At 48.0% G+C, this 23,160-nt stretch overlaps 1 protein-coding gene across 1 annotated transcript in view; it reads right to left on the reverse strand.

Moving 5' to 3' along the window:
• The window catches only part of LOC144173873 (gamma-aminobutyric acid receptor subunit alpha-2-like), a 118,962-nt gene that overhangs the window by 27,721 nt on the left and 68,081 nt on the right, over positions 1-23,160 (reverse strand). Inside the window, exons 8-10 of the mRNA XM_077702166.1 lie at positions 22,973-23,125; positions 20,102-20,262; positions 16,395-16,553 (exon numbers count right to left, since the gene is read on the reverse strand). Of these exons, the coding sequence (XP_077558292.1) occupies positions 16,395-16,553; positions 20,102-20,262; positions 22,973-23,125 (473 nt within the window). The remainder of the gene's footprint in view (positions 1-16,394; positions 16,554-20,101; positions 20,263-22,972; positions 23,126-23,160) is intronic.

The raw sequence follows: 23,160 nt of genomic DNA on the forward strand, positions 1-23,160 counted from the left end.
AGCCAAAGTGCCAAGGTTATAGGGCAGCCGTTGGCAAAAGATTGCTTAAGTGAAAGTATCACGGCTATAGCACAGCCCATGGCAGATTTTTCGGGACTGGTCAATCACTAAGGCTTTCTACCAGCCGATTGCGGAAATTTTGGGGCACTGAAAGTGTTAAGGCTATTGTTAAGCCGATGGCGAGGAGTTAAAGACACTGAAAGTGCAAAGTCTATTGTCGAACCAATGGCCAAAATGTTGGGGCAGCGAAAGTGACAAGCTTATATTCTTGCTGATGGTTAAAATGTGGGGGCCTTGCAAGTACTAAGGGTATAATCTAGCCGATACGAAAAATAGTTGGGCAGTGACACTATTGAGGCTGTAGTCCAGCTGATGGCAAGAAGTTTAGAAAACCAAGCATGTCAAGACTATATTTCAGCCGATTGTGACGATTTTGTGGCAGTAAAACTACTAAGGCTATATTTTAACTGATGAAGAAATTTTCAGGACGGCCAAACTGCCACTGAAATTTCCCAGCCGATGGGGAAAATTCTGGGACACCGAACGTACTAAAGCTGGAGTACAAAGGATGGTGAAAGTATTGGGGCTGTTGAAGTACTGAAGCCACAGTCAGGCCGATGGCGAAAATCTTGGGGCAGCGGAAGTACAAAGGCTGTAGTCCAGGTGATGGGGAAAAGTTTGGGGAATCTACAGCACCAAGGTTATTTTCTAGCCAAAGGAAAATATTTTTTGGCAGTGAATGTACTGAGGCCACAGTCAAACCGAAGGCGGAAATTTTGAAGCAGTGAAATAACTCCTGCCAAGAGCGATAAGGTTAGGCAACGAAACTCACAAGGCTATTTATTGTCCAGCCGATGGAGAAAATTTTGGGGGAGCGAATGTGCCAAGCCTATAATAAAGCTAATGGCAAAAATTTGGGGCCCGCGAAAGTACTAAGATTATAATCCAGCTGATACAGAATATACTGGGGCAGTGAAAGTACTCAGGCTATAGTCCAGCTGATGGCGAGAATTTCGGAGAAGCGAACTTACCAAGGCTATAGTACCGCAGATGGCGAAGATTTTGGGGCAGTAAAACTGCTGGCGTAAATATCCGAGAAAACCTCCCCCGAAACATCGCTCACCCCCTTTAGTGGTGAAATATTCAACTTACAAAAACATCCCACTAATCGCCCATCCAATAAAATTGTTGTAGCTTCGACGCCTTCGAAAACCCGGGGAGCTCCCTCCGCGAAAACGTCTCGCCGCCGCTAACACCGCCGATTTATGAATTTTGAACAAACAGGCACAACCTTTCCGGCTTTTTTGCTTGATATCTTCCCAGTTTTGGTTGGAGTGGCGGCCACGGTTTTGTAGTCTTTCTCACCTGACCCGAAAGCTCTCCCATTTCGTATTTTTATTGATATATCTATAATTTGGGTGGGCGTTCTTTCGGAACTTTGCGGTAAGCCAGCCTATGAAGAATTTTGTGGCGCAACCAAAGTGCCACGGCAATTTTCCAACCAATGAGGAAAAGTTTGGGGCCCCGAATGTACTAAGGCTACAGTAGAGGCGATAACAAAAAATTTGGGGAAGTGAAAGTACTGAGGCCTTAGCCCAGCTGATGGCGGGAAATTTGGGGCAGCCACTGCGTCGAGGTTACAGTCCAATGAATCACGAAAAAGTTAAGGTAACCAAAGTACTAAGGCTAATAGTGGAAACTTTGAATCAGCCACGGTGCAAAGGTTATATAGACCAGCCAATAGTGAAAATTTTCGGGCAGCGATAGTATTGAGGCTATAGTCCAGCCGATGGCGGAAATTCTGAGGTATCCACAGCGCCAATTCTATAGCCCAGCCGGTAGCGAAGATTTTGGGGCACCGAAAGTACTAAGGCCATATTCCAGCCAATAGCGATAATTTGGAGCAGCGAATGTGCCAATGCTGTAATCCAGCTGATGCGATAATTTAGGGGCAGTGAAAGTACAAGGCTATGCTCCAGCCGAAGGCGAAAATTTTGGTACCCGCCGTGGTGGCTTAGCGGTTCAGACGTTGTGCTGCTAAGCCCAAGGACGCAAGTTAGATTCCAGGCCATGGTCTCCGCTTTTGTGATAGAGTGGACAAGTGAAAACGCCTGTGTGCCTGAGATTTCGGCGCATGTTAAAGATTCCATGTGGTCAAAAGTAATCCACAGCCCTACACTACAGCGCGCCTTATCGCCTGTGTAGCATCGGCGCGTTAAAACCTCTTCATAAACAAATAAATAAATAAATAAATAAATAAATAAATAAATAAATAAATAAATAAATAAATAAATAAATAAATAAATAAATAATCAAAATTTTGGGGGAATGAAAGCACTAGGGCTACAGTCCAGACAATGGTAGAAATTTTGGAGCTGAGAAAGTACCACGAGTAGTGCAGTCCAGTCGATGGCGGAAATTTTGGGGCAATGAACGTACTCCGGGTATAGCCCAGCCGAAGACAAAAAAATGGGGTGGCCAACGTTAGTCCCTCCGATGGCGCAAATTTTGGGGCAGCCAAAGTGCCAAGGCTAGAGTCAGGCAGATGGCGAGCCGTTCGGGGCAGTGAAAGTAGCAAGGCAATATAGTCCAGCCGAAGGCGACAATTTTGGGGCATTGAAAGTACTAAGGGTTTCTCCCTGTCGATGGCGAAACGTTTGTGGCACTGAAAGTAATAAGGCTCTTGCCTAGCTGATGGCGAAATGTTTGGGGCAGTGGAAGGACTGTTACAGTCCAGACAATAACGAAAATTTTGGAAAGTGAAACTGTCAAGACTAAAGTACTGGCGATGGGAAGCCATTATGCCAGGGCCATAGTTCAGCCGATGGCGAATATTTGGGGCAGTGAAGTTACTAAGGGTAAATTTCAGCCGATGGAGAAATTTTTGGGGCTTCCAAAGTGCCCAGACTATTTGCCAGCCGATGACGAAAATTTGGGGGCAGGGATTGTACTAAGGTTACAGTCCAGCCGATGGCGAAATTTTGGGGCGGCGAAGGTCTATAATGCTATTGTGCAGCCGAAGGCGAATATCTTGTGCAAGTGAAAGTACTAAGTAAAGTGGAAGTCTGGGCCTGTTGGTTCATCATGCTCAGGGAAAAACCAGTGAAAAACACGCTACACACGAGCAGAGGCAAGACAAGGACAATCACTGAACTTACAACAAAAGTTTGTCGGAAGAACTCCCATAAATACTTTAAAACGACGCATGCACAAATGGGTGACCTTCTCACCCCTTCAAACGACTTTAGGTGTTTGAAGGGGTGAGAGAGTCACCCATCTGCGCATGCGTCGTTTTAAGTATTTATGGGAGTTCTTCCAATAAACTTTTGTTGTAAGCCCAGTGATTGTCCTTGTCTTGCCTCTGCTCGTGTGCAGCGTGTTTTTCACTGGTTTTTTCCTGAGAAAGTACTGCGGCTATAGATTAGCCAGGGGCGAAAATTTTGGGACAGTGAAAGTAAAAAAAAAAAAAAAAAACTGGCGAAGCTTGCACTAAGTCGCGCATTGCTTGAACCACAGCGAAGCTGGAGGATTTCTTTCTATGTAAGCACTGAAGAACACAACGCCACACATTGCATTAGGTCTGAAATTGTTTATTTACATGTTCCGTCCTGGCTTTCACTCTGGTAGTAGCAATGGTCGTAATCTCTATATCGTCGTCTTCCTCATGCATGACTGGCGGGCTCGGATAATTTTGTCCGCGGGATTAAGGCGGACAGGGAAGCGCTGGACGCGGCGATGCGTAAGACCACCAAGACAGCCATGGGTCTGCAAATGTACTCGTCAACGAAAAGACTGATGGACATGGGCACCCTCAACACCACGGACGCACTCATCGAAACACACTTGTCCAAGCAGAAGGTTCGTCTGATCAGGACAGAACACGGAAAAGCCGTCCTACACAAGATTAGATGGCAGGTTGAACCATAGACGGAACAGGCACCACTTCCTCAGGGATGGCGTGACTCCATCACAACCAAACCGTTACTGCGCAACACGACACCGGAACGGCACAAAAGCAGGCGGACGGCGCGGGCCAAAGCCCTGGCCCAGAAGCCGGAGGAGGACCCCCGGGTCCGGTACGTGGACGCCTCACTCCCAAAACACGGAACAAAGGCCGTGGTGGCCGTAACGCACATCGACGAGCTGAAGACCTGCGCGTCGGTGAAGACTACGGTCGCGACCGTGGCAGAAGAGGTAGCCATAGCGCTGGCCCTAGCCATGCCGGAGGTCAGCATGGTGGTTACCAACTACAAGAAAGCGTACGCAAGCTATCGGAAAGGATCGTCTGTTCTGCGGCAGCAACTGTACTCAAGAAACATCCCCCAATACCTGACGAGTCACCGAGCTCGTGTGGGTCCCGGCTCACTCGCTCCTTGAAGGCAACGTCGCCGCCGACCACTATGCCCGAGAACTAGCCATCCGGGGTGAGGAAGAGCAACCCCGCACCCCGTCACGAGTTATAAGGACATCGTCCGCCTATACAAAGAAAGTAGAACGAGGCTTCCCAAGCAGCACAAGCAAATAAGCAGACGGCAGCAGACGATATTGCGCCGCTTACAGGCAGGGTCGCTCGCATACCTGGCGCTTCTGCACAAAATGTACCCGGCAGAACGCGAGAACACTTGTCCGTTCTGCCAGGGAGATGGCACTTTTGCGCACATAATCTGGGAGTGCAAAAAACTCAAGACATCCCCATACACCCTTCCGCCTTCCCCAAACCCAACCCGCTCGAGCGATGGGAGACCTTACTCTCCAGCTCTGACTTCGCCATTCAGCAACAGCTGGTGGCTCGAGGAGAAGAATTAGTGGACACATATGGGTCCCGCGAATAGGGAACCACCCCATCTGGTGCCTGCACGCACAATTCTTTATTTGAAGCTCAGTAAAAGTAGTTCAATTAAAAGCCAGTGGAACGCGTCAGCACACACTAGAACCGGCGGCAACAGACTTCGCGAACTGGGCGTCTGTAGCTGGAGCAGTCTTTTGCTCCCCCCCTTAACGCGCAGACTCGCGTGAGCTGTTTTCTTGGGATTTTGTTGCGAGCGCCACGCTCAAGCCCGGACGACGCCGGACGCTCCTCGCAGGGCGCATGCTCACGTTCGAGTTAAAGGAGCCATGAAGAGAAAATACAACTTCTTTTAATTTGAAAGAACTAGGATTCAGTATCTCACTCAGCTCCGTTACAGCCCCAAAATATGTTTTAAACGAAAAAAAAGCAAGAAGTATTTCAAAATTTTCAAATTTTGCGCCACAGTGACGTGTTATGAGCAACAATGACGTCATACGGGCCAACAATAAAACATAATTTTCAGTGCGTTAACGGCACGTTAGCATTCAAGTGATGCGGTCAAATGGAACTAGAGGCCCCATTACAGACGTCCAGTCATGTGTTGTCGCGACAGGTCAGTTAGGCGGTGGCCAATCGCACAAACAAGGTTCCGTGACGTCATAGAAAAGTTGCGGGAAATTGGCTAGGGGGTCGCGACTGCTTCACACGTTTTCTCTAATATCTGCGTTATCTGTTCGAAGATTAAGATGATACTGGTATCATTGTTATCGGGACTAAGCAGTCTTTCTAATATACCCAACTTGTATTTTGTCTTCATGGCTCCTTTAAAGGGCAGGGGTAACTATGACCCGGTGTTTCAAAGACGATACCCTTCCTTGGGCTACTTAAACCCAGAAATTGTGGTCTGTCTGTCTGTCTGTCTGTGACTGAATTCAGCCACCCAGCCGAAGTGAAACGAAATCTGCATAATAGTCTTATATACTCACAGCCAAATCTGAACGTCTAAGAGAGAGATAGAGAGAGAGAGAGAGAGAGAGAGAGAGAGAGAGAGAGAGAGAGAGTCTGGTTCATATGTTCATACTTGTCAAAATTATTGAACAAGAACAAGACATTACGCAAATATACGACAGAAAATTAATACACAAGGGATATTTACCGCGTTCCTTTATAAAAAATTCCTTGATGCTTGATTTTTCTCGCGAGCTACCAAAAGCCGTCGACAAAAACGCCATGTTTTTTTTGTTGGTCTTTTTCGGGAGGGAACCATTGTGACGCCAGTGGCGACAGCCACAACCAAAAATATCCGAAAATGTAAAAAAAGCTCTGTTTCGTATATTCTGGCTAGCAATTTAGTGGCATTATCAATGCAAGTCTAAAACATAAGCGCTAAATATTCTTAAATTGCTGAGGCTACCGCCAGCCAATAATTTTTGTTGAACTACTTCCAGGTTTGCAGGGAAAAGGCGTGGTCCGGCTCTGTAGCCTTGACTGCATTGCCACAGAAAGTTGTCCCCGCGTTTTTTTATAGTAAAGGAAGAGTCCAGCTGATGGAGAAAATTTTGGAACCGCGAAAGTGCTAGGGCTGATTGCCGATATTTTAGTGCAGCCAAAAAGCCAAGGTTATAGTCCAGCCAATGCGAAAATTTTGGGGCCGCGAAAGTACTAAAGGTACAGCCCAACCGGTGGCGGAAATCTTGTGGAAGCGAAAATACCAAGGCTATTGATCTGCAGATTATGCTAATCTAGGGGAAGCCAATGCGCCAAAGCTGTAGCCCAGTCAACGGGGAAAAGTACTAAGGCTGTATATAGCCCAGCCGATCGTGGATATTTTGGGGCAGCAAAAGTGCCAAGCCTATCATACAGCTGAGACCTGAAATTTAGGGGCAGTAAAACTATATTTCAGTCGATGGATATATTTTAGGTGCAGCCAAAGTGCCAAGGCCTGTTTCCAGCCGATGGGGAAAATTTGGGCGCAGTAAAAGTACTCATGCTACAGTCCAGCCAGTGATGACAATTTTGGGGTACCGAAAGTAGTCAGGCTAAATTACAGCCGATGGTGAATCTTTTGTGACAGTGAAAGTGCTAAAGTTATAGTCCAGGCGGGGGTGGAAATATTAGGATGGTGAAAAATCTGGGGCTGTCATCTTTCCGATTACGAAAATTTTAAGGCTGCGAATGTGCCAAGGCTACATTCCAGCGGATGACGAAACTTTTGTGGCAACGTAAGTATTAAAGCTATAGTTTAGCCGATGCGCATATTTTGGGGCTGTGAATGTACTAACGCTACACTATAGCCGACGGCAAAAATTGCAGTGCAGAGAATACTAAGGCTATTTCCAGCCAGAGGAGAAAATCTTGGGTTAGCGAAAGTCCCGATGGTATAGTCCGGACGATGGGGAAAACTTTCACTCAGTTAAAGCTCTAAGGCTATAGTCCAAAAGATGGCAGAAATTTTTGTGGGGGGAAAGTACGGATGTTTTATTAGTGCCGACTGGGGAAATTTTGGGGCAGTCACAGTACAAAGGTTCATGTTGCGCAGATGGAAAACATTTTGGGCAGGTAAAGCAGTACAGTTCTAATCCAGCAGATGGGGAATAGTTTGATGCAGTGAAAGTACTGTGGCTAAAGTTCACTCAATAACGAAAATTTTGGTGCAGTGTTAAGGGTACTGTCCAGGCAACGGCGAAAATTTGGGGCAACGAAAGTACTAAGGTCTTACTACTGGCGATGTCTAAAATTGTGGGACAGTGAAAGTACTGAGGCCACATTCCGGCCGATGCCGAAAATTTTGGGGCCGTGAGAAATCTAAGACCATGGTCCAGCCGATGGCGTAAATTTCGGGGCAATGAAAGTACTGACGCAATAGTGCTAAGGAAATAATGAAAATTTTGGGGGAGTAAGAGTACTAGGGCTATATATTGTCCAGGCTATGGTGATAATTTTGCGGGTAGCATGCCAAGCTTGGTAGTTCTCGGGAATTGTCAAGCGGGCTTATAGTTGTCGTATTTGAAAAATTCTGGCACTTATAACTCTCGTTTCTCACGCGCCAATATTGGAGATGAACCAAAGAAATGCAGCCAACATTATTTACTCCACACGAGAACTTTTGGTATCTTGGCTACGAGAGAGAGAAAGAGATTCGATTCAGACTGAAGCAGATATATTATTTAGGTGTATTATATTAAAGGCCACATTATGGAGCTCAGCTAAGAGCTCCCCGCATTCAACTCAGTGCGCGGATGGCTATATGGGGAAGAGAGCAGGATAGGGTTGTGTCAATGGAAAGGTTAGAAAGATTCGAAAATTTAGAAGAGTTTGCCAGTGTTGTTGGACGTGCCCCGCTCATGACACAACTCAAAAACTGGTTTAGCGTCGTGACGCGTGCGGGGGCTAAATCTCGACGATAACATCGATACGCCGAACAAAACTTGTGAAGTCGTGAGCCGACTACGGCGATTCCGAACCTCGGAGATTGCTAGGAAACAACTCAAGCAGACGAATGAGTATTGGCTATCAGGAGCTTGCGCTTGACGGCCCCACGCAGCAGAGCCCCCCTCGCATCAAGTCAGAGCCCAGTCCTGTGGCCGCGGGGCCGGTGAAAAACGCAGATCCAAAGACCCAGCGAGTGGACGACACGTAACACGTCCTTAGAGCTCAGCGGGGACAATCAGATTCCTCGGTAATAGCATCCTTCTCTGGCTTTGGTAATAACTTTCGAACAGGGCTGAATTTGTTTGAGGGCAGCCGACTGCCACTGGAGACAAAAATTGTTGTTTTTGGAGGAGCGGAAGGGTGTTTTGAATGCTAAGCCATTGTCCCAAACGTCGGGCGTACTCTCGGGGTGGTGCTGATGTTCGGTGACTGCACCTCACCTTTTTTTCGGCACCAATTTTTAATGTGTAGCCTTCTTTTCCGAGTAGCCCCACAGCCAGGACCGTGTAACGCCATGAATTTCCACAAAGGGCAGTTATCGCGGAAGTTCCGCCTGTAATCATTAAAAAGCGTAAATTCAAATAATTGGTCGAACGGAATTCAGAAAAAACTAAAAAATAAGAAAATAGAAGAAAATTACGAAAAATGGTGGACCGTGTAGCGCCCTGAATTTCCACAATAATGAAGTTCCACCGGTAATCGTTATAGTAGCGTAAATGGAGGTAATTGGTCGAACAGAATTTTGAAAAACCAAACAACAAGGAAAATATAACAAATACCAAATAAAAATCTGCTTCAAGCCACGCTGTGAAGGTGGTTGGAAAGCAAAGCTTTAAGCGACACCCACAACAATTGCCTATGCGACGTCACTTGAATCCGCACACGTGGCTCTACCAAGAGTGAAACGAGAGATCCTGCCAGCCGTTACTTGGTGCTCCGTACTACAACCAAGGCTTGCGTAACAGGCTCAGTTCCAACACATGACGCGAGGCTTTCCACCGCGTTGAGAACTGACCTCCCCAATGAAATCGCTCGGTCGGAGGAGGTCGTGCTGCGGAGGCTTCCGGTTGGGGTGGCGTTATCCCCAGCAGTTACCCACGCTTGGCCTGCCCTATATAACGCGCCGTTTGCGGACACTTGCCCCTTCTGTGTGCTCCCTGCGTCAGACGCTGACGTTGAACATTTACTCTGGACTTGCCCAGGCCTTCTAGACTCCCGAACGCAACACCTCCGAGGCACAGGGCTCCATCCTGGCAGACCCCCAGATCTCAAGCGCTGGATATGGGTGCCCCAGCACCGGTCGCGTATTCCCAAACCATATCCCGTAGGCGTATTCCCAAACCATATCCCGTAGGGGCCCAGGCCGACCACACCCCCTAAGCAGGGGCGCAGCCAAAGAGATTAAAAAAATTGCAATTTTTTAACCTCCTTGGACGCAGCACCGTGACGTCTCTACCTATATGTGAGCGACTTCATGCGAGTTGGATTTTTTCTTTTTTCCCCCTCCACTCGTTTCGTCTGCTTGGCAGGCGGCCGATGGTTTCGCTCCGTGGGCGGGGCTGGCCTGCGGCGCTGGGGAAGCTGACGCACATGTGGTAGAAGCTAACCTTTTGTACCTGAGCCCCTGATCTCTCCGTGCCCTTCTTGCGCACCTGCAAGTTGACACTGACCTCCGATCGTGTTCCTAAATAAGCGCTCGACTCGGTGCTCGAAGTGGAAGCTTTCACGCGCATGTGGCAATTATACGCGGTCCGGAAAGCAAACACCCTCATTGAAAGCTCATTCTACACACACAGAAGGGTATACAATTGAGTTGGGTGCTCTTTCACTATATACACAGCTCAAAACATGATTCGGTGCTGCAGGTAAGGATTACAAGAAAGGCAGCCAATTACCCATGACTACATTTACAAACTGTCCTACTCTTGCGAAATATTACAGCTGCATGAGCTGCTACATTTTGGCACTTTCATAAGCACTATTACATTGAATTTCGTTAACATTAACTTCATTGCATTATTCTTTATCAGGAACAGTGCCACTAAGGAAAACATTGACATTTTGTTAACAGCAATGGAAGGTGTGAATCGTTCTTAAGGGTGATACATTGATAAGAAAGACACCAGCTAAAACGTACACGTTTTACACTAGGTCATGAATTCTGCATAATTTACACTGCTGGTCATAACAATTTAGAGAAACAATATCTAAAATATATACCAACCAAGGGCTAAGTAATAGTTGGAATGTACAGCAACTGAAGTACTCGAGGAGTTTGATATAGGTCTTCTGTACAGGGCTATTGACCACAGTCTGTTCACTGAAGCCACCAGGCCGAGTTTGATATCAGTAATCATGCGTGCTACCACTCACGCTGTTGCCAATGTCGATTAGTTATTTTTAACAATTTGTGCTTCATGCACACATATATTTTGCTGCATAAGATACGTTATTTATAAATAGACAGCTCCAGCAGGATCCGAATGACGCTGATGCCCCCCCCTGTAATCGGGAAGGCACACCAAATCGTTACCACTTAATTTGGCTCTGTCCATTATTCGACCGTAATCGCCACCAGCTTTTAACTCTAGGTCCCGCCCCTGCGACTGAACAGGAACATGTCAGTCGGGTCCGTGACGACCCCACCGCACTAGAAGCAATTACCGAGTACGCCCTTGAAAACAGACTCTACAAATTGGTGTAGCAGCCTGGCCGACTTTCCCGTTTGGTATACAATGTGAACTGTCTGCAGCGTGCACTGTTTTCAGTGTGAACCGCATTGTCCACAGTGTGAACTGTACATTTAAGTGTGAACTGTGCGTTTTGCTGCCACTGACTGACTTTAATGTGTTCATTTTGCGATTAGGACCCCAAGACTGCAACTGTGTTCATTGTGCGAGTTTTGACCTTCCCCTTTTCTCCTCATCCTTGCTCCCCCAGGGCCCCATGGCCTTTCATTTAATGCAGTGTTACACTCACTCAGATACGTATATTCTTTTCGCTGGGACTAATGAGTAGTTGCCTGTGAGCTTGAAGTCACGGTAGTCGCATCAGAGATAAAACTAAGTAAAGAAGTTATCTCCTTGGCGCACTATTTTTACGATAGTGATCTCGGGGTCTAAATAGCGGCAAAAAATTGTCATTTTTAGAGATCCACTGATGGGTATAGATGAGCAGTTTGTGTCTGTTTCCTGCGACGCATTTTTAGCTACCACATATATATATTTCTTTAGTGTCTGGCCTTTTAATTCGCCAGCATTGTGTCACACCTCGTGCCTCAACTGTAAGCCACACACACGCAAAAAAGTATACAAACGTATACACAAGAAATAGCAGGAATAAAAATATAAATAGTACAACACAAGTTGCCCGCGGAGCGAAACCATCGGCCACCCGCAAAGCAGCCATAACGAGGGGAGGGGGAAAAAAGAAAAAATCCACCTCGCATGAAGTCGCGCACATATAGGTAGAGACGTCACGGTGCTGCGTCCAAGGAGGTTAAAAAATTGCAATTTTTTAACCTCATTGGCTGCGCCCCTGCTTAGGGGGTGTGGTCGGCCTGGGCCCCTACGGGATATGGTTTGGGAATACGCGCACCGGTCTCTTCTTGAATTTTTGCGCGTTACGGGTGCAGTGTTGTACCTAAAAAAAACTTTGTCTCATGCCGTACGGCAATCTCTCGCAAAAAATGAACTTGGAATTCGCGGGGGCGGAATCTCGAGCGCAGTAGCATCGGCCACGACCGGACTAGAGTGGAGGACGCTGCCGCCGTAGCCAAGCTGAGTGTCGGTAGGAAAAAAAACGGAGAGGAATATCTTCCGAAGGGTGAGATAGTGGAACCTAGCCATCCTGATGTGATAGCTCGGGGTTACATTACCGCGCGTCACAAGCGCAAACACCGAAACAGTTGGGCATGTGAGCGCAGGGATTCCCTATTATACCGATTTAAACTAGTTAGTTTATAAGTTTGAAAATTGCGAGAAAGCTGAGGGAACTTTTGTAATCGCTATTTATCAAAACCGGTTGCTCCTTCCGCCTTTTGTGATACGTCTTAAAACACAACCGAATTGGTATCAATCAATTCAGAAAACGGAGTCCCATTCGTGGCAAGCAGTGCACAAAAGCTGGCGTTTCTCTAGCGGCGAGATGTCTGTCTGTGGTCTCTGGATTTTGTTTTCCCGCCTTGCAAAGCAATCCTTAATGATTCTTTGCCGTTTGAACACTTAATTCCGTCGGGTCCGTGTTACCCAGGAGGTGCTGTCAAACAAGCTAATCAAGCCGTGTGAAGGAAGCGCAGAATGGACGCGAAGCTGCGCCAAAACAGGCCCAAAACAACCGCCGCTAAAGCAGAAGACAAATCCGTACCGCCGACGCGGCCGCCGTGAGCAGCCAGCTCCGCGCGGGGAACGCTGGGTAAATTCGCGCCCCATCTACAGTGTTGCTCCGTGAGTAAAACCCTCCAGCACCCCCCCCCCCCTTTCCCCCGCCCCCGCCGCGTTGGGAATTTCCTGTCCCGCACGCCGCGAAAGAAGCGTTGCCTGGTAGAGGTAGAAGGCTTTGCTTCAAAATAGCGAGCCGTGTGACGTGTAACCCGCAATAGTTATAATAGCGTAAATGGAGATAATTGGTTGTACAGAATTTAAAAACCCAAAAAATTGGCTGTAGAGAATTTACACTCCAGACAAGCGGCATAAGAATGCTACGAAGTAGTAGAAGATTCTCTGAATTTCTCCAAGTTTTCTTTTTTGTTCCATTTTGGGGACGCGCGATGACGCGGCTTATCGCCAAATGATGCTGACGCGTCAAATTGTGGTTGGACTTGTTGACCAGGTCTCGTCGAAGGGCTTTGTGTAGCGACAACAACGTGTATCGTAGGGCCACTGTCACTGCAACGAAAATTTCTGGTACAGAAATCACACGGTTACCCCAAACTGCAGTGTACGAAAAGTTGCAATTTAAAATCGGGATGAAAAGTTGACACAGATGTAAACCTATAACGAAGTCGCATTCATTGGACCCGCTCAAGAGTGGAAAGTGATTTCGACTCTGCTAGCCAAACGAACAACAATACGTCTGAAGGGTGAAATCAATGTTGGGCGAAATCATTAATTCGTCTGTACCAATTTGTTGATCTTCAAAACCTAAAGTAAGACCGCAGTACGCGGGAAACTGAAGCTTTTTTGTTATCTAAGAAGCAGGTAAGAGATCGGGCGCAGATTGCACGGTAAGAAGTAGAGTCTGCGAGAAAACCGCCCAAATGCAGGGTGCTGTTTTATCGCGCGGTGCTCTGACGTTGTGCTCTTTTTCGCTGTGCCCTTTTGTCGCTGTGCCTTTTTGTCGCGTGTTGTCTTATCGCGTGCTGCCTTGTCACGGTACCGCTGACGCGCCCTACGAGAACAAGAAAATTACGAGGGATGCGTAGAGCTCTCTAACAATGTGAGGGCACACGCTTCGTTGGACCTGCTGCTGATTTGCTCTTGAGCTCTGTGTTGAACTTTGCGGTCGCACCCGTCGCCACTTGACGAGCCGCCTGCACAGCGCCCCCCGAAGCTCGCTCCTTGCTCAGCCTGGCCGGTGCCCTCGTCCTCCCAGGCGATTCGTATTGCACGTGCTGCAGCAGCCTACTATCCTTTGGCGCAGCAGTTACCCTTTCTTGGCACACGCTGCGTAGCCCTTTCTCAGAGCCGTCTTTCGGCCCTTTCCTCGCACTGCCGATTCCCTTTCCTCGCGCGGGATCCTCAGCTCACGCTCCCCGGTGCGAGCAAATTTAACATTTTTTTAGGATTCTCTGTGCGTACCAACGATTTTCTGTATCTCCCTCGTTCCATGAAACATAGAGATCTAAGGCTTTCTCCTGAGACTGAGTGATAGAAGCAGAGGTATTGAACGCGACACCACCGCTCACGTGCATCGGGAAAGCACGAAGAAGGGAACAAAAAATGGGTGGGTCCTACTCCGAGGCAGCAATCAGCGTATACCGACACTTTACATTTGTGCTTGTACGGCGACGTCCCCAGCTGCATGTTTTCACAGTGGACGTAGCTTTTCTGGTCGTCAAAAAATCACACGGCGATTACTATACTCCCCAATGCGAAATTTGTGCGCAGCGCTAACTGCAGTCTTCTCCGTCACAGCGCATATCTGCTTCGTCTCAGAAGTAATCGCGTGATCAGCGAGCGCACTGGGGCGCGCGCTACTCTGCCGTTTTGTCACGGCGCTCACCCCGACGCCTAGGCGGTCGCACTGCGGGAGAGGCGGCTATCACTCTTGCTTTAACACTCCGGCCTTCCCTGCGATTATAATCTCCGATTCGAAGACAGCCATAGAAATTGCGCCCGGGCTCGCATTTCTCCCATGGCACTCAAAATACTTCTTCAAAATCCCCCTGACTCCCCCACCGAGCTGGTGTGGACCCCAGCCCACACGGGTGTGGGAGAGATCGAGGCCGCTCGGGAGCTCACCTTCCTAGCAGGTCTTAGCCTTCGTTCCTTCCACAGAGCCCTGTCAGCTTGAGATCTGCTCGTTTCCTTTCATGAGATTACGTCTCATTACCACCTCTCCCGCCGCCTACTACCCCCTGCACCCCCGGCGCCCTCTCACGCCGAAGCTTAGTGCAGACGTACACCCTTCCTTGCCTCTGGCGCCTGCACCACATTTACCCCGCTTTGTACTCCTCACCCCACTGCGCCCCCCTTGTGGGGTGGTCCAAACCATGGATCACCTCGTCTGGCAATGCCCCCACAACCCATTCCCCCATATCGAGACGGTGAGCCTTGGGAGAGAACGTTGGACAGCTCGGGTTCGGCGGTGCAAGAAGAGCCATCGTCGCTCGTACTGTCCAAGCCACCGGGGACCTTCCTCCCTCGGTCACCACCCCTCCACCGAATTGGCTCTTGGGGCAATAAAAGTTTTCTCTCTCTCTCTCTCTCTCTCTCTCTCTCTCTCTCTCTCTCTCTCTCTCTCTCTCTCTCTCTCTCTCTCTCGTTGCCCCCGAGTATGTTGTTGCAAATTGTGTGAACCTCCTGCGCAAATGTCACGTGGTTCGGATGAGCCACAAACAGCGGGGAGCGCCTGGCGAGAATGTTAGGGGGAGGCAGTGAGACATGCTAAGCCATGGCGACGCGCTAGGAGATGACGCCTTAGCAGAGCGTGCCGCCCTCCCCCTCACACTTTCGCCAAACGCTCCTCCCCGTCTTCTTTCTGCGGGAGTGACTCGTTCGCTCACTCCGTTATGCGGAAGTTGGCGCCAGCCACCGCGAAACCCAGGTAGAAGGCGCCAGAGTGCTGCGCCATAAAACGTCGCGGGAGAAAGTCGTAACCACGTGTCCACTTCTACCGTTTTGTTTGCATTCGCGGTTTGCACAGCGAAGATGCGCCTGCTGGCCAGCGCGTGTTTTAGACGCCAGCAGCTCGAAGCGCAAAGAACGGGATACACGCCTAAACTGGTACTTCCCCACCGCCAGCCCCTCCGTGGCCCGGCGGGCGCGACTTCTACTTATCAACATTCATCGTCTCACACACGGCGGTAGGCATCTTGTAATAAAAGGGCGAGTGAATGCCGAAGCCAAAGTGTAGACCCTTGCCACAAGTTCATCACTGTCCCCGCTCGGGCGAAATGAAACCCTCACAAATTGCATTTCTTTATTCTGGTTTATTTTATCGTGTTTTTTGTTTGGTATCCCGCAAATTCGCTGGCCCTGGCTCCCCAATTTTTCTTTTCTTTTCTTGATCTCCGGGGGGCACGCGAACGCCGGTGTCGCGTACATTCTCTTCGCTTCCACCTTTCTGCTTCAACCTCCCTGCCAATGCCTGGGAACGGCGAAAAACCCCGAACTACGACGGGCTAAGAGCGTTGCTAAGACCCATCGCGCGTGAATATTTGAAGTCAAGAATACGTCTGCTTCACTGCAAGTAAGCGAAGAGTAGAAGACCTCAAACTTCAAAAAAGTGCTTGCAAGCAAATCAAGAGAAATTTCTGCGAGAACATTCTAACACAGAAGTCAACCTTAGGTTGACATAATTGCACTTAGACGTGACGATTCGTGGGTGTGTCGTGTGAGCGCCCGAGATATCTACACCAGCAACTTTAGGAGCTCACGTCGGGCGTACATTGGTGACTGCGTAACTCCCCCTTCCCCATTTTTTGACTCCTTGGGGCGCTTTGCATACTTACTTTTCTCATTCCACAACTGCACTCTTCGATACTCTGCAATGGAACCAAGAAGTCTCCGTTCTGTTCCTCCTCCTCCTCACGGTCGGAGTCGACGGCCTTGGTGACCTGTTGGGCGACTTCGCTTCCTTCGTCTGTGAGGGGTAACTCCCCGCTACCAACCTTTGAAAAAGACACAAACAACAGGCAGGGTCAACGAGGCAGTTGATGCAGATAGGAAGTTCACTCGGTAGTTTCATATTTGTGTCCCCGTGGAGGGGGTCGATAATGAGGAGTGAGTGGTTTCCCCATTCGCTCTGCCCAGCTTAGCGCTCGGCCTGTCACCTCCGTTTCTTTTTGACGTCCATCGGCTGTCGTGTCAGTAGATTCCCCCAATAACACGCATGAATTGCCGTTACCCTGGCGCACAGATGCCACGTCGTCAGCGAGGACCTTCTACGACTAAACGTTCCGCGAAGTGTTGGGTTGAGCACCCTAGCTAACAACTGTTGGCTGGGGCCCTAGTTGCTTACGATCAGCTGAGTTGTTAGACCAAAGCAGCGTTTGGTATTTCAGCATCAATGAAAGAAAGTTAGCGGTAAGCAAAAGTACTTCGCATTTGTGGGTAGGGCAACGAAATACTTTTTGGCCCGAATTATTTTGTTAGTAAAATGACAGGAAATGTTAGGAAAATGGCGTTTGTCAGCAAGTCAATTTTTATTGTCTCAGCCTAAAGCGGCGCGGTAGGTTTTGTAAATTTTGAGAAAAGGGGCATGTGTATCGCTCTTAGTTATTAAGTCTTAGAAAGTAATATAAAAACGAAAAAAATTCTAGCAGCTTGCCCTAGTGGTGCAAGGATGGAGAAACAGCGGAGCTTGGGTCTTCAGGTTTTGCTAAAACTTGCTGGGTTGCTCAGTGGCTAAGGCGTTGCGCTGCTGAGCACGCGGTCGTGAGTTCGATTACCGGCCACGGCGGCCGCTTTTTTGATGGAGGCGAAAAAGCAAAAACGCCCATGAGTACGAGATTTAGGAGCCCGTTAAAGATCCCCAGGTGGTCAATATTTTTCCGGAGCCCTTTTATTTTTTTTTGTTCTTTTTTATTATTTTTTTTTTTGGGGGGGGGGAGCGGGGGGGGGGGGAAACGGCCACGGGACGGCGGAGCCCTGCTTTCTCTCTTCTTGCGCCAGTGAACCTTCATTTATGCCGCGCGTTACCCGAATAGAGTTGAGCCCGGCTGTGAGGCTATCGCTCAACGCTGCTGGAAGCTGGAGACCTGCTGGGAGGCTAGCGTGAGCCCTCCTCTCTTTGTTGACGCGCGCTGCTTTCGCGAACTACCTCCTCGCCAGGGGGCACCACGTGCATCTTTTTTAAGCAAATAAATATTAGCGAGGTCTAAACCAGTACTTGCCCTAGAGAATTTTGCAGTCCCTTTATCCCCAATCACCGACAGCATACCTTTACACTCGACAATTTTCATTCGGTAAATACGGCCTTGAGGCGTCTTCGGTTTGTCAAAAGGCGTGGGGGATGCTGAAACAGCTGGTTTAAGGGGTTCGCGGCATGGAGATGCTCATGTATTGACCCAATTCGTTTGGGTGTGTACATCTCAACGCACATTTCTGATTTTCAAGGCTTGCGAGACGGCATGTCAGGCGGTGACCCGCATACGAGGCTAGGAAGGCCGGCAGGCCCCATGCACTGGTTTCTGAGTTCACGTCTATTGCTCCCTGGTGTCTGCGCAGCGACTACCTGCCCATTCATCATGTTAAATTATTTATCTCTGCTGACTCATTTTCGGCCACAACCACGCAGTTTGGCGTGACTCCATGGCCGCCTGACGGGTAGTCTTCGGTGTTCCGTAATCATCTACGTCGCCAACTTTCCTTGTAACGCAAGATGGTGCTGTAAACATTCGTTTTGCTAGTGCATGTCTGCGGTCGGGAGTCCTGCTGGCCGTCCTAATTTGTCGACAGTGTTCTTTCGTTATTAGGTGTGAACGTCAAAATGAAGGTGAAAAAAAATGGGTTTGGGAGAAAGGCGTGACTACCTACAATTTACAAATTCTAAATCATTGTTGCTTTACCCTTTGCCATAATTAGTCTCGCAATCGATTTATGCAGTTACGTAGCGAAGGTATCCAACTATGTTTAATCTTCAGGAAGCCCGAATACGCCAGGCAATTCTGAAACGCTTGGAAAAGTTATGCAAAGGAGGTCTTGATGCGAAAGCTAAATGAAATTTTACTCGAGTACAAAATAAAAAACGATGAACACACCCCTGCGCGATTCCTTCCTACTGTAAACAAGCCATGAAGCCAAGTTAGGACTTTTTTATGACTCAAGTTGGATGTGGGGTAAGTAGGTTTACCATAAAAACGCATACAAACAGCGCGTAGCGAGAAACACGTGAGCACATAATTAAGCTCTGCGTGTGGCTTTCCTCCTTCCAGTCCACTTATACAAGTGGTTTGCATGCGTTTTTCTAGCGTTTATGCAGCCTGGTGTATCTATAGCTTTGACTGCAATTTCACCTTCCCTGCAGTACATAATCCGCCAGAAAGCCTGGACTTCTGTCTGTATCAATGGCAGTCAGTGTTTGGAGGGAACTATTTCGTATGACGCAGAGGAATGGCAGTTGAGCGCGAACGAAAGTGCAAATTGGAAGTTACCACTGTTCTTTTAAACAGCGAAGCGGTTTAGTAAATCATAATTTTTCGTCTCCGCGATTGAAAATACCAAGATATTGCCGAGCGCGTACAAGTGAGCGCGGGCCTCACGGCGACCGCTCGGCATTTAAAAAAAAAAGAAAATTCGGAGCCCTCGTGTGTGCGTGCCTCGCGGCGACCGCACAGAGTCTCCGGCGCAGGTTTGTAAAGCCAAGCATACTCACTAAGGGAGATTGGCCAAGATTGGCAAAAAAATCTCCACCGTTCGCCGTAATCGTGGCAACACTTGCTCGGAACGAGAAATACTCCAGCGTTCACCGTAGGGAACACGAGCTCGGAACGAGAAAGAGACATCACAGAGAGCGCCGCTCCAAGATGATGCCCAATGACTATCACTTCCAAGAAATGAAAGAAGCTCACACTTATAGCAACAATGATGGAGCAAAGGCAGTTGCGGAAGCGAAGAAGAAGCAAAGCGGTTGCAATCGTGGACCTAAACCTTCGTGATGGTCGTGAAGGTTGCGTACAGCTTCGGTACCTTCAAGTCTTACGCGTTAGTGTGAGCCTGCTTCAATTTCATTTTAAATATAGGCTTTGTAGATTCTTCAATAGAAATTTTACTGTAGCAGGTTATCTGGAATCTCTGCGCATCTGCTCATTCGAGAGGCTGCTGGATCGCTTCTTTCTCTGTCACGCGTGGTGCCATCGCGCACCAGTGCATTCCCGCGTCGAAACGATTGCGGCCCACTTGCTCGAGATTCAGTGGCCCGCGACGCGACACTGGCCACGCTTCGGCACAACTTAGCATCAGCGTCATTACTCGCAGTGTACGTTTTTTGAGAAGAGGACAATAGCTGTGAAGATCTTTGAACGAAATTTAAGCTAATGCGAAGCGCCATCGCCAGCCGCTGTTCACCACTGACCTTCACGAAGAACGATTGACGGCCCTTACATACGCTGATGGCAACTAAAATTACATCAACCGCAACTCCTGATCACCGAAACGGGCATTCAAATTCATCACCCTGAGAGTGGCAGGTACCTGAGCGTAAGTAGCTGTAGCTTACCTTGGTGAAATAGTGGACGCCCGCGAACTCTAGGAGGGTGAATATGACGAAGGAGAAGCACATGATGACGAACCAGTCGAGGGACGTCGGGTAGGGTACCTTTGGAAGGTCTGTACGCGTGTCCAGCCCGAAAGTGGACAGCGTGAGCACAGTGGTGATGCCTGTGGCGTGTGGACGAGATGTGAACGCCAACATCAAAATCAAATTGCCTTTTGCAGTATTTTTGTCCTTAAGAGAGGACACTTGATAGGTATTTTTATTTCTAAATTTACGAAGGTTCGTCGCACCAATTATGTGGAATGAAGGCATAGGGGATACAATTCACCCGCATATCTACCTAACCATCCAATTTTGAGAACTCAAAATCGCTTCAGTACATTATCACACAGGTTGAATGTACAAGACACAGAAACAAAATAAAGATTCGGGACGCGACTAGTCGAAGAGGTTATCGTTAAGTACACAAAACTAAAATTCTTTCCAGCGGCATTGCAATAAAGTGATGATATATAACGAAATAATGCAACGAGACAGAAAAAAAGGGAGCGGTTGGTGACGCGTAGCGCCATGGGCATCCAACACGGGCGACTATGAAATAACAGGTGGCTCGTATACCATTGTTTGAGCTGTTATGGCTGAATTGTAAATATTTGTATGAATACATCGCTCAAACCATTCATGGTTTGTGTCCTGCCACCGCTTAACATTTATGGCAGGGGTTGCGGTGCTATCATTCCCATCCTGGCCCCCAGCTTCGCTCACATCAGATAACATGACGTCGTCGTTGCAATTCAATATGACAGGAAACATTTGGAACTATTTTTTATGGAATTTAATTAATATCGTCCGTATGTGAAGTAACTACCTTTAAGGCCAAGGAAATCATAAATAGGACATTTGAGCAGAGAAAATTAGTGATAACCTTGGTCTGGTGCAGTAACTGTGGGATTTTTTTCACTCCCGGAGGGCTCCATCCTTGGGAAGTTTAAATAAGGGAAGCACGTTAGAGAATGTATAAGAAGCCCAAGGTTGCGATACGCTTTCGTCTGGTGTGTTTTGCAACAACCTTTGGCTTATCTACTTTAAAGTGTTTAACAGCGCATTGAGTGTCATGCCAGAATTTTAAGGGCTCTGAGACGCCGCTTTCTCTATATGCGGTTAAAAAATGCCATGCTTGCTCTGAGCCTATTGTTTGGGTGGATCAATGAAGGGGACAGCAAACAGAATTTTACAACGTTTTATTTCTGGGCACTCATGCTATTAGGCTAAGACTAGTGTCACAGCAAGCGCTATGCTTTCCGAAGTTGCCGAGTAGACTTCTCTCACTCTATGCACCGGATGCCAAACAACCACAACTACAATTCGTAGTCGCTGTGATCTGCTTTGAGCAAAATTTTTCGTGTAAACGGAGAATACTTCATGAGCGTGTGTAACGATACTGTGTAGTTAAATGGACTACCAGTCCGGGAGCGCAGCACCACGATGTTCAAGCGTACTGAGTTCAGTTTAATAGCAACGATATTACGAAAAGTCTGGATCCGACTACCATCTTCTGTGCTTTCGTAGCTACGAATTATTGATAAGTTGTTTACATTCGATCAATGTTTACGGAGCCCAAGAGTTTTGATTAATTTAAATTTCCAACTGTCTATAAGAAATCAACCTCAGCTAGTTAGTGGTGCTGGAAGACTAAAACTCTCTATCGGTACTATATACAGGCCAAGGTGTTTCTTCAGAATGGTAAAGCTCAAGCTTCAATGTCTACTCTTCTTTTAAAAACTTGTCTTTATGTGGGGTATATAGAGAATTTGATTTTTGAAATGCCGTTATAACTAAGATAACTAAAAAAATGAAGGAAGCTTACACTAACGCGTAAGACTTGAAGGTAGCGAAGCTGTACGCAACGGTAGCGTGTTTCCTCTTTTTCGCTTCACAGCGTTGTTTAAGCATCACCGCTGTACGAGTGACCACAGCTACATGTTCGTCTTCCTCCATCGCACACGACTCTGCGCCGCACGTGGCCTCCTGGCCTTCCTTCGTGGCGCGCGCTTATCACTGCAGCGGAGGCCTCCTAGCCTTCCTCCGCCAGGTGGCGACACGGGTTTCGCGCACGTCTCCGTTCCCTCCTCGCCTCTCTCTCCCCGCCATAGGGCCACTGTTGCGTGCTCCGTGCCAGGCGCTAGCGGAAGGAGGTGTGGTTTAACCCCTAGCTCTCAAGGTCAAAACTGGTCACCCCGCTAAGACTGACCGAGGTAGCGTAGTGTAGCTTTCGCTGCAAAGCTAAGATAGTCAAATACGACAAAAACAGGAGTAACGTAGGCCCTTATTATATTTACGCAACTTTACCTGTCATTGCGCTTAGGATGTCTTCTCGTAGTGAGAAGCTTTGCGAAGTTTTACCCGCATAACTACATTTGGGATTTTTGTGTTGCAACTGTCTCGACTATATCATAGGTGTGTCATGTTACATGCCTGATATTGTATCGACGTAAAAGCCTGTCCAAACCTGAAGCGCGGTCCGGTGTTCTGCACATCGTCCCTTCGTGTTTGCTGCATATTTTCCATGTTAAAGCTATGAGTGAGAAAGGAACGGTTGTTTCCGCCTGAAGTTTTCCAATGCGAGTTGAATTCGTAACAACCGCTTTTGCGTTGTGTCAACAGCGCTCAGTCACCATGTTGGTAAAAAAAAGTCAGTCCACTGTACTTCTGAGAAATACTGGGCAAGGTTATCCCTTTGCAAATGATGAATACGCTAATTTAGATGTATTGCGCCCATTATTTTAGGAAGTCAAGGAAAAGCCGTTTAAGAGCTGGAAAATAATTGGGCTTCGCCGAAACGATTGTAGTGAGTGGACCTAGAGATTAACTTACCGAGACCAACTCTGTCAGCGGTGGCTTCTCGGTTAATCCAGAAGGAAACCCACGAAAGTACGACAATGAGGATGCAAGGCACGTACACTTGGATTAAGAAGTATCCCATGTGCCGCTGCAGATTGAAGTTGACGTGAAGAACCGAGAAGAAGCCTGTAAACATCGATACGGTATTTGTAGAGTTGCAG

Source organism: Haemaphysalis longicornis, unplaced genomic scaffold, assembly GCF_048455015.1.
Source record: "Haemaphysalis longicornis isolate Haplotype H1 unplaced genomic scaffold, Haemaphysalis longicornis Haplotype H1 scaffold_3, whole genome shotgun sequence".
Classification (NCBI taxonomy): Eukaryota; Metazoa; Arthropoda; class Arachnida; order Ixodida; family Ixodidae; genus Haemaphysalis; species Haemaphysalis longicornis.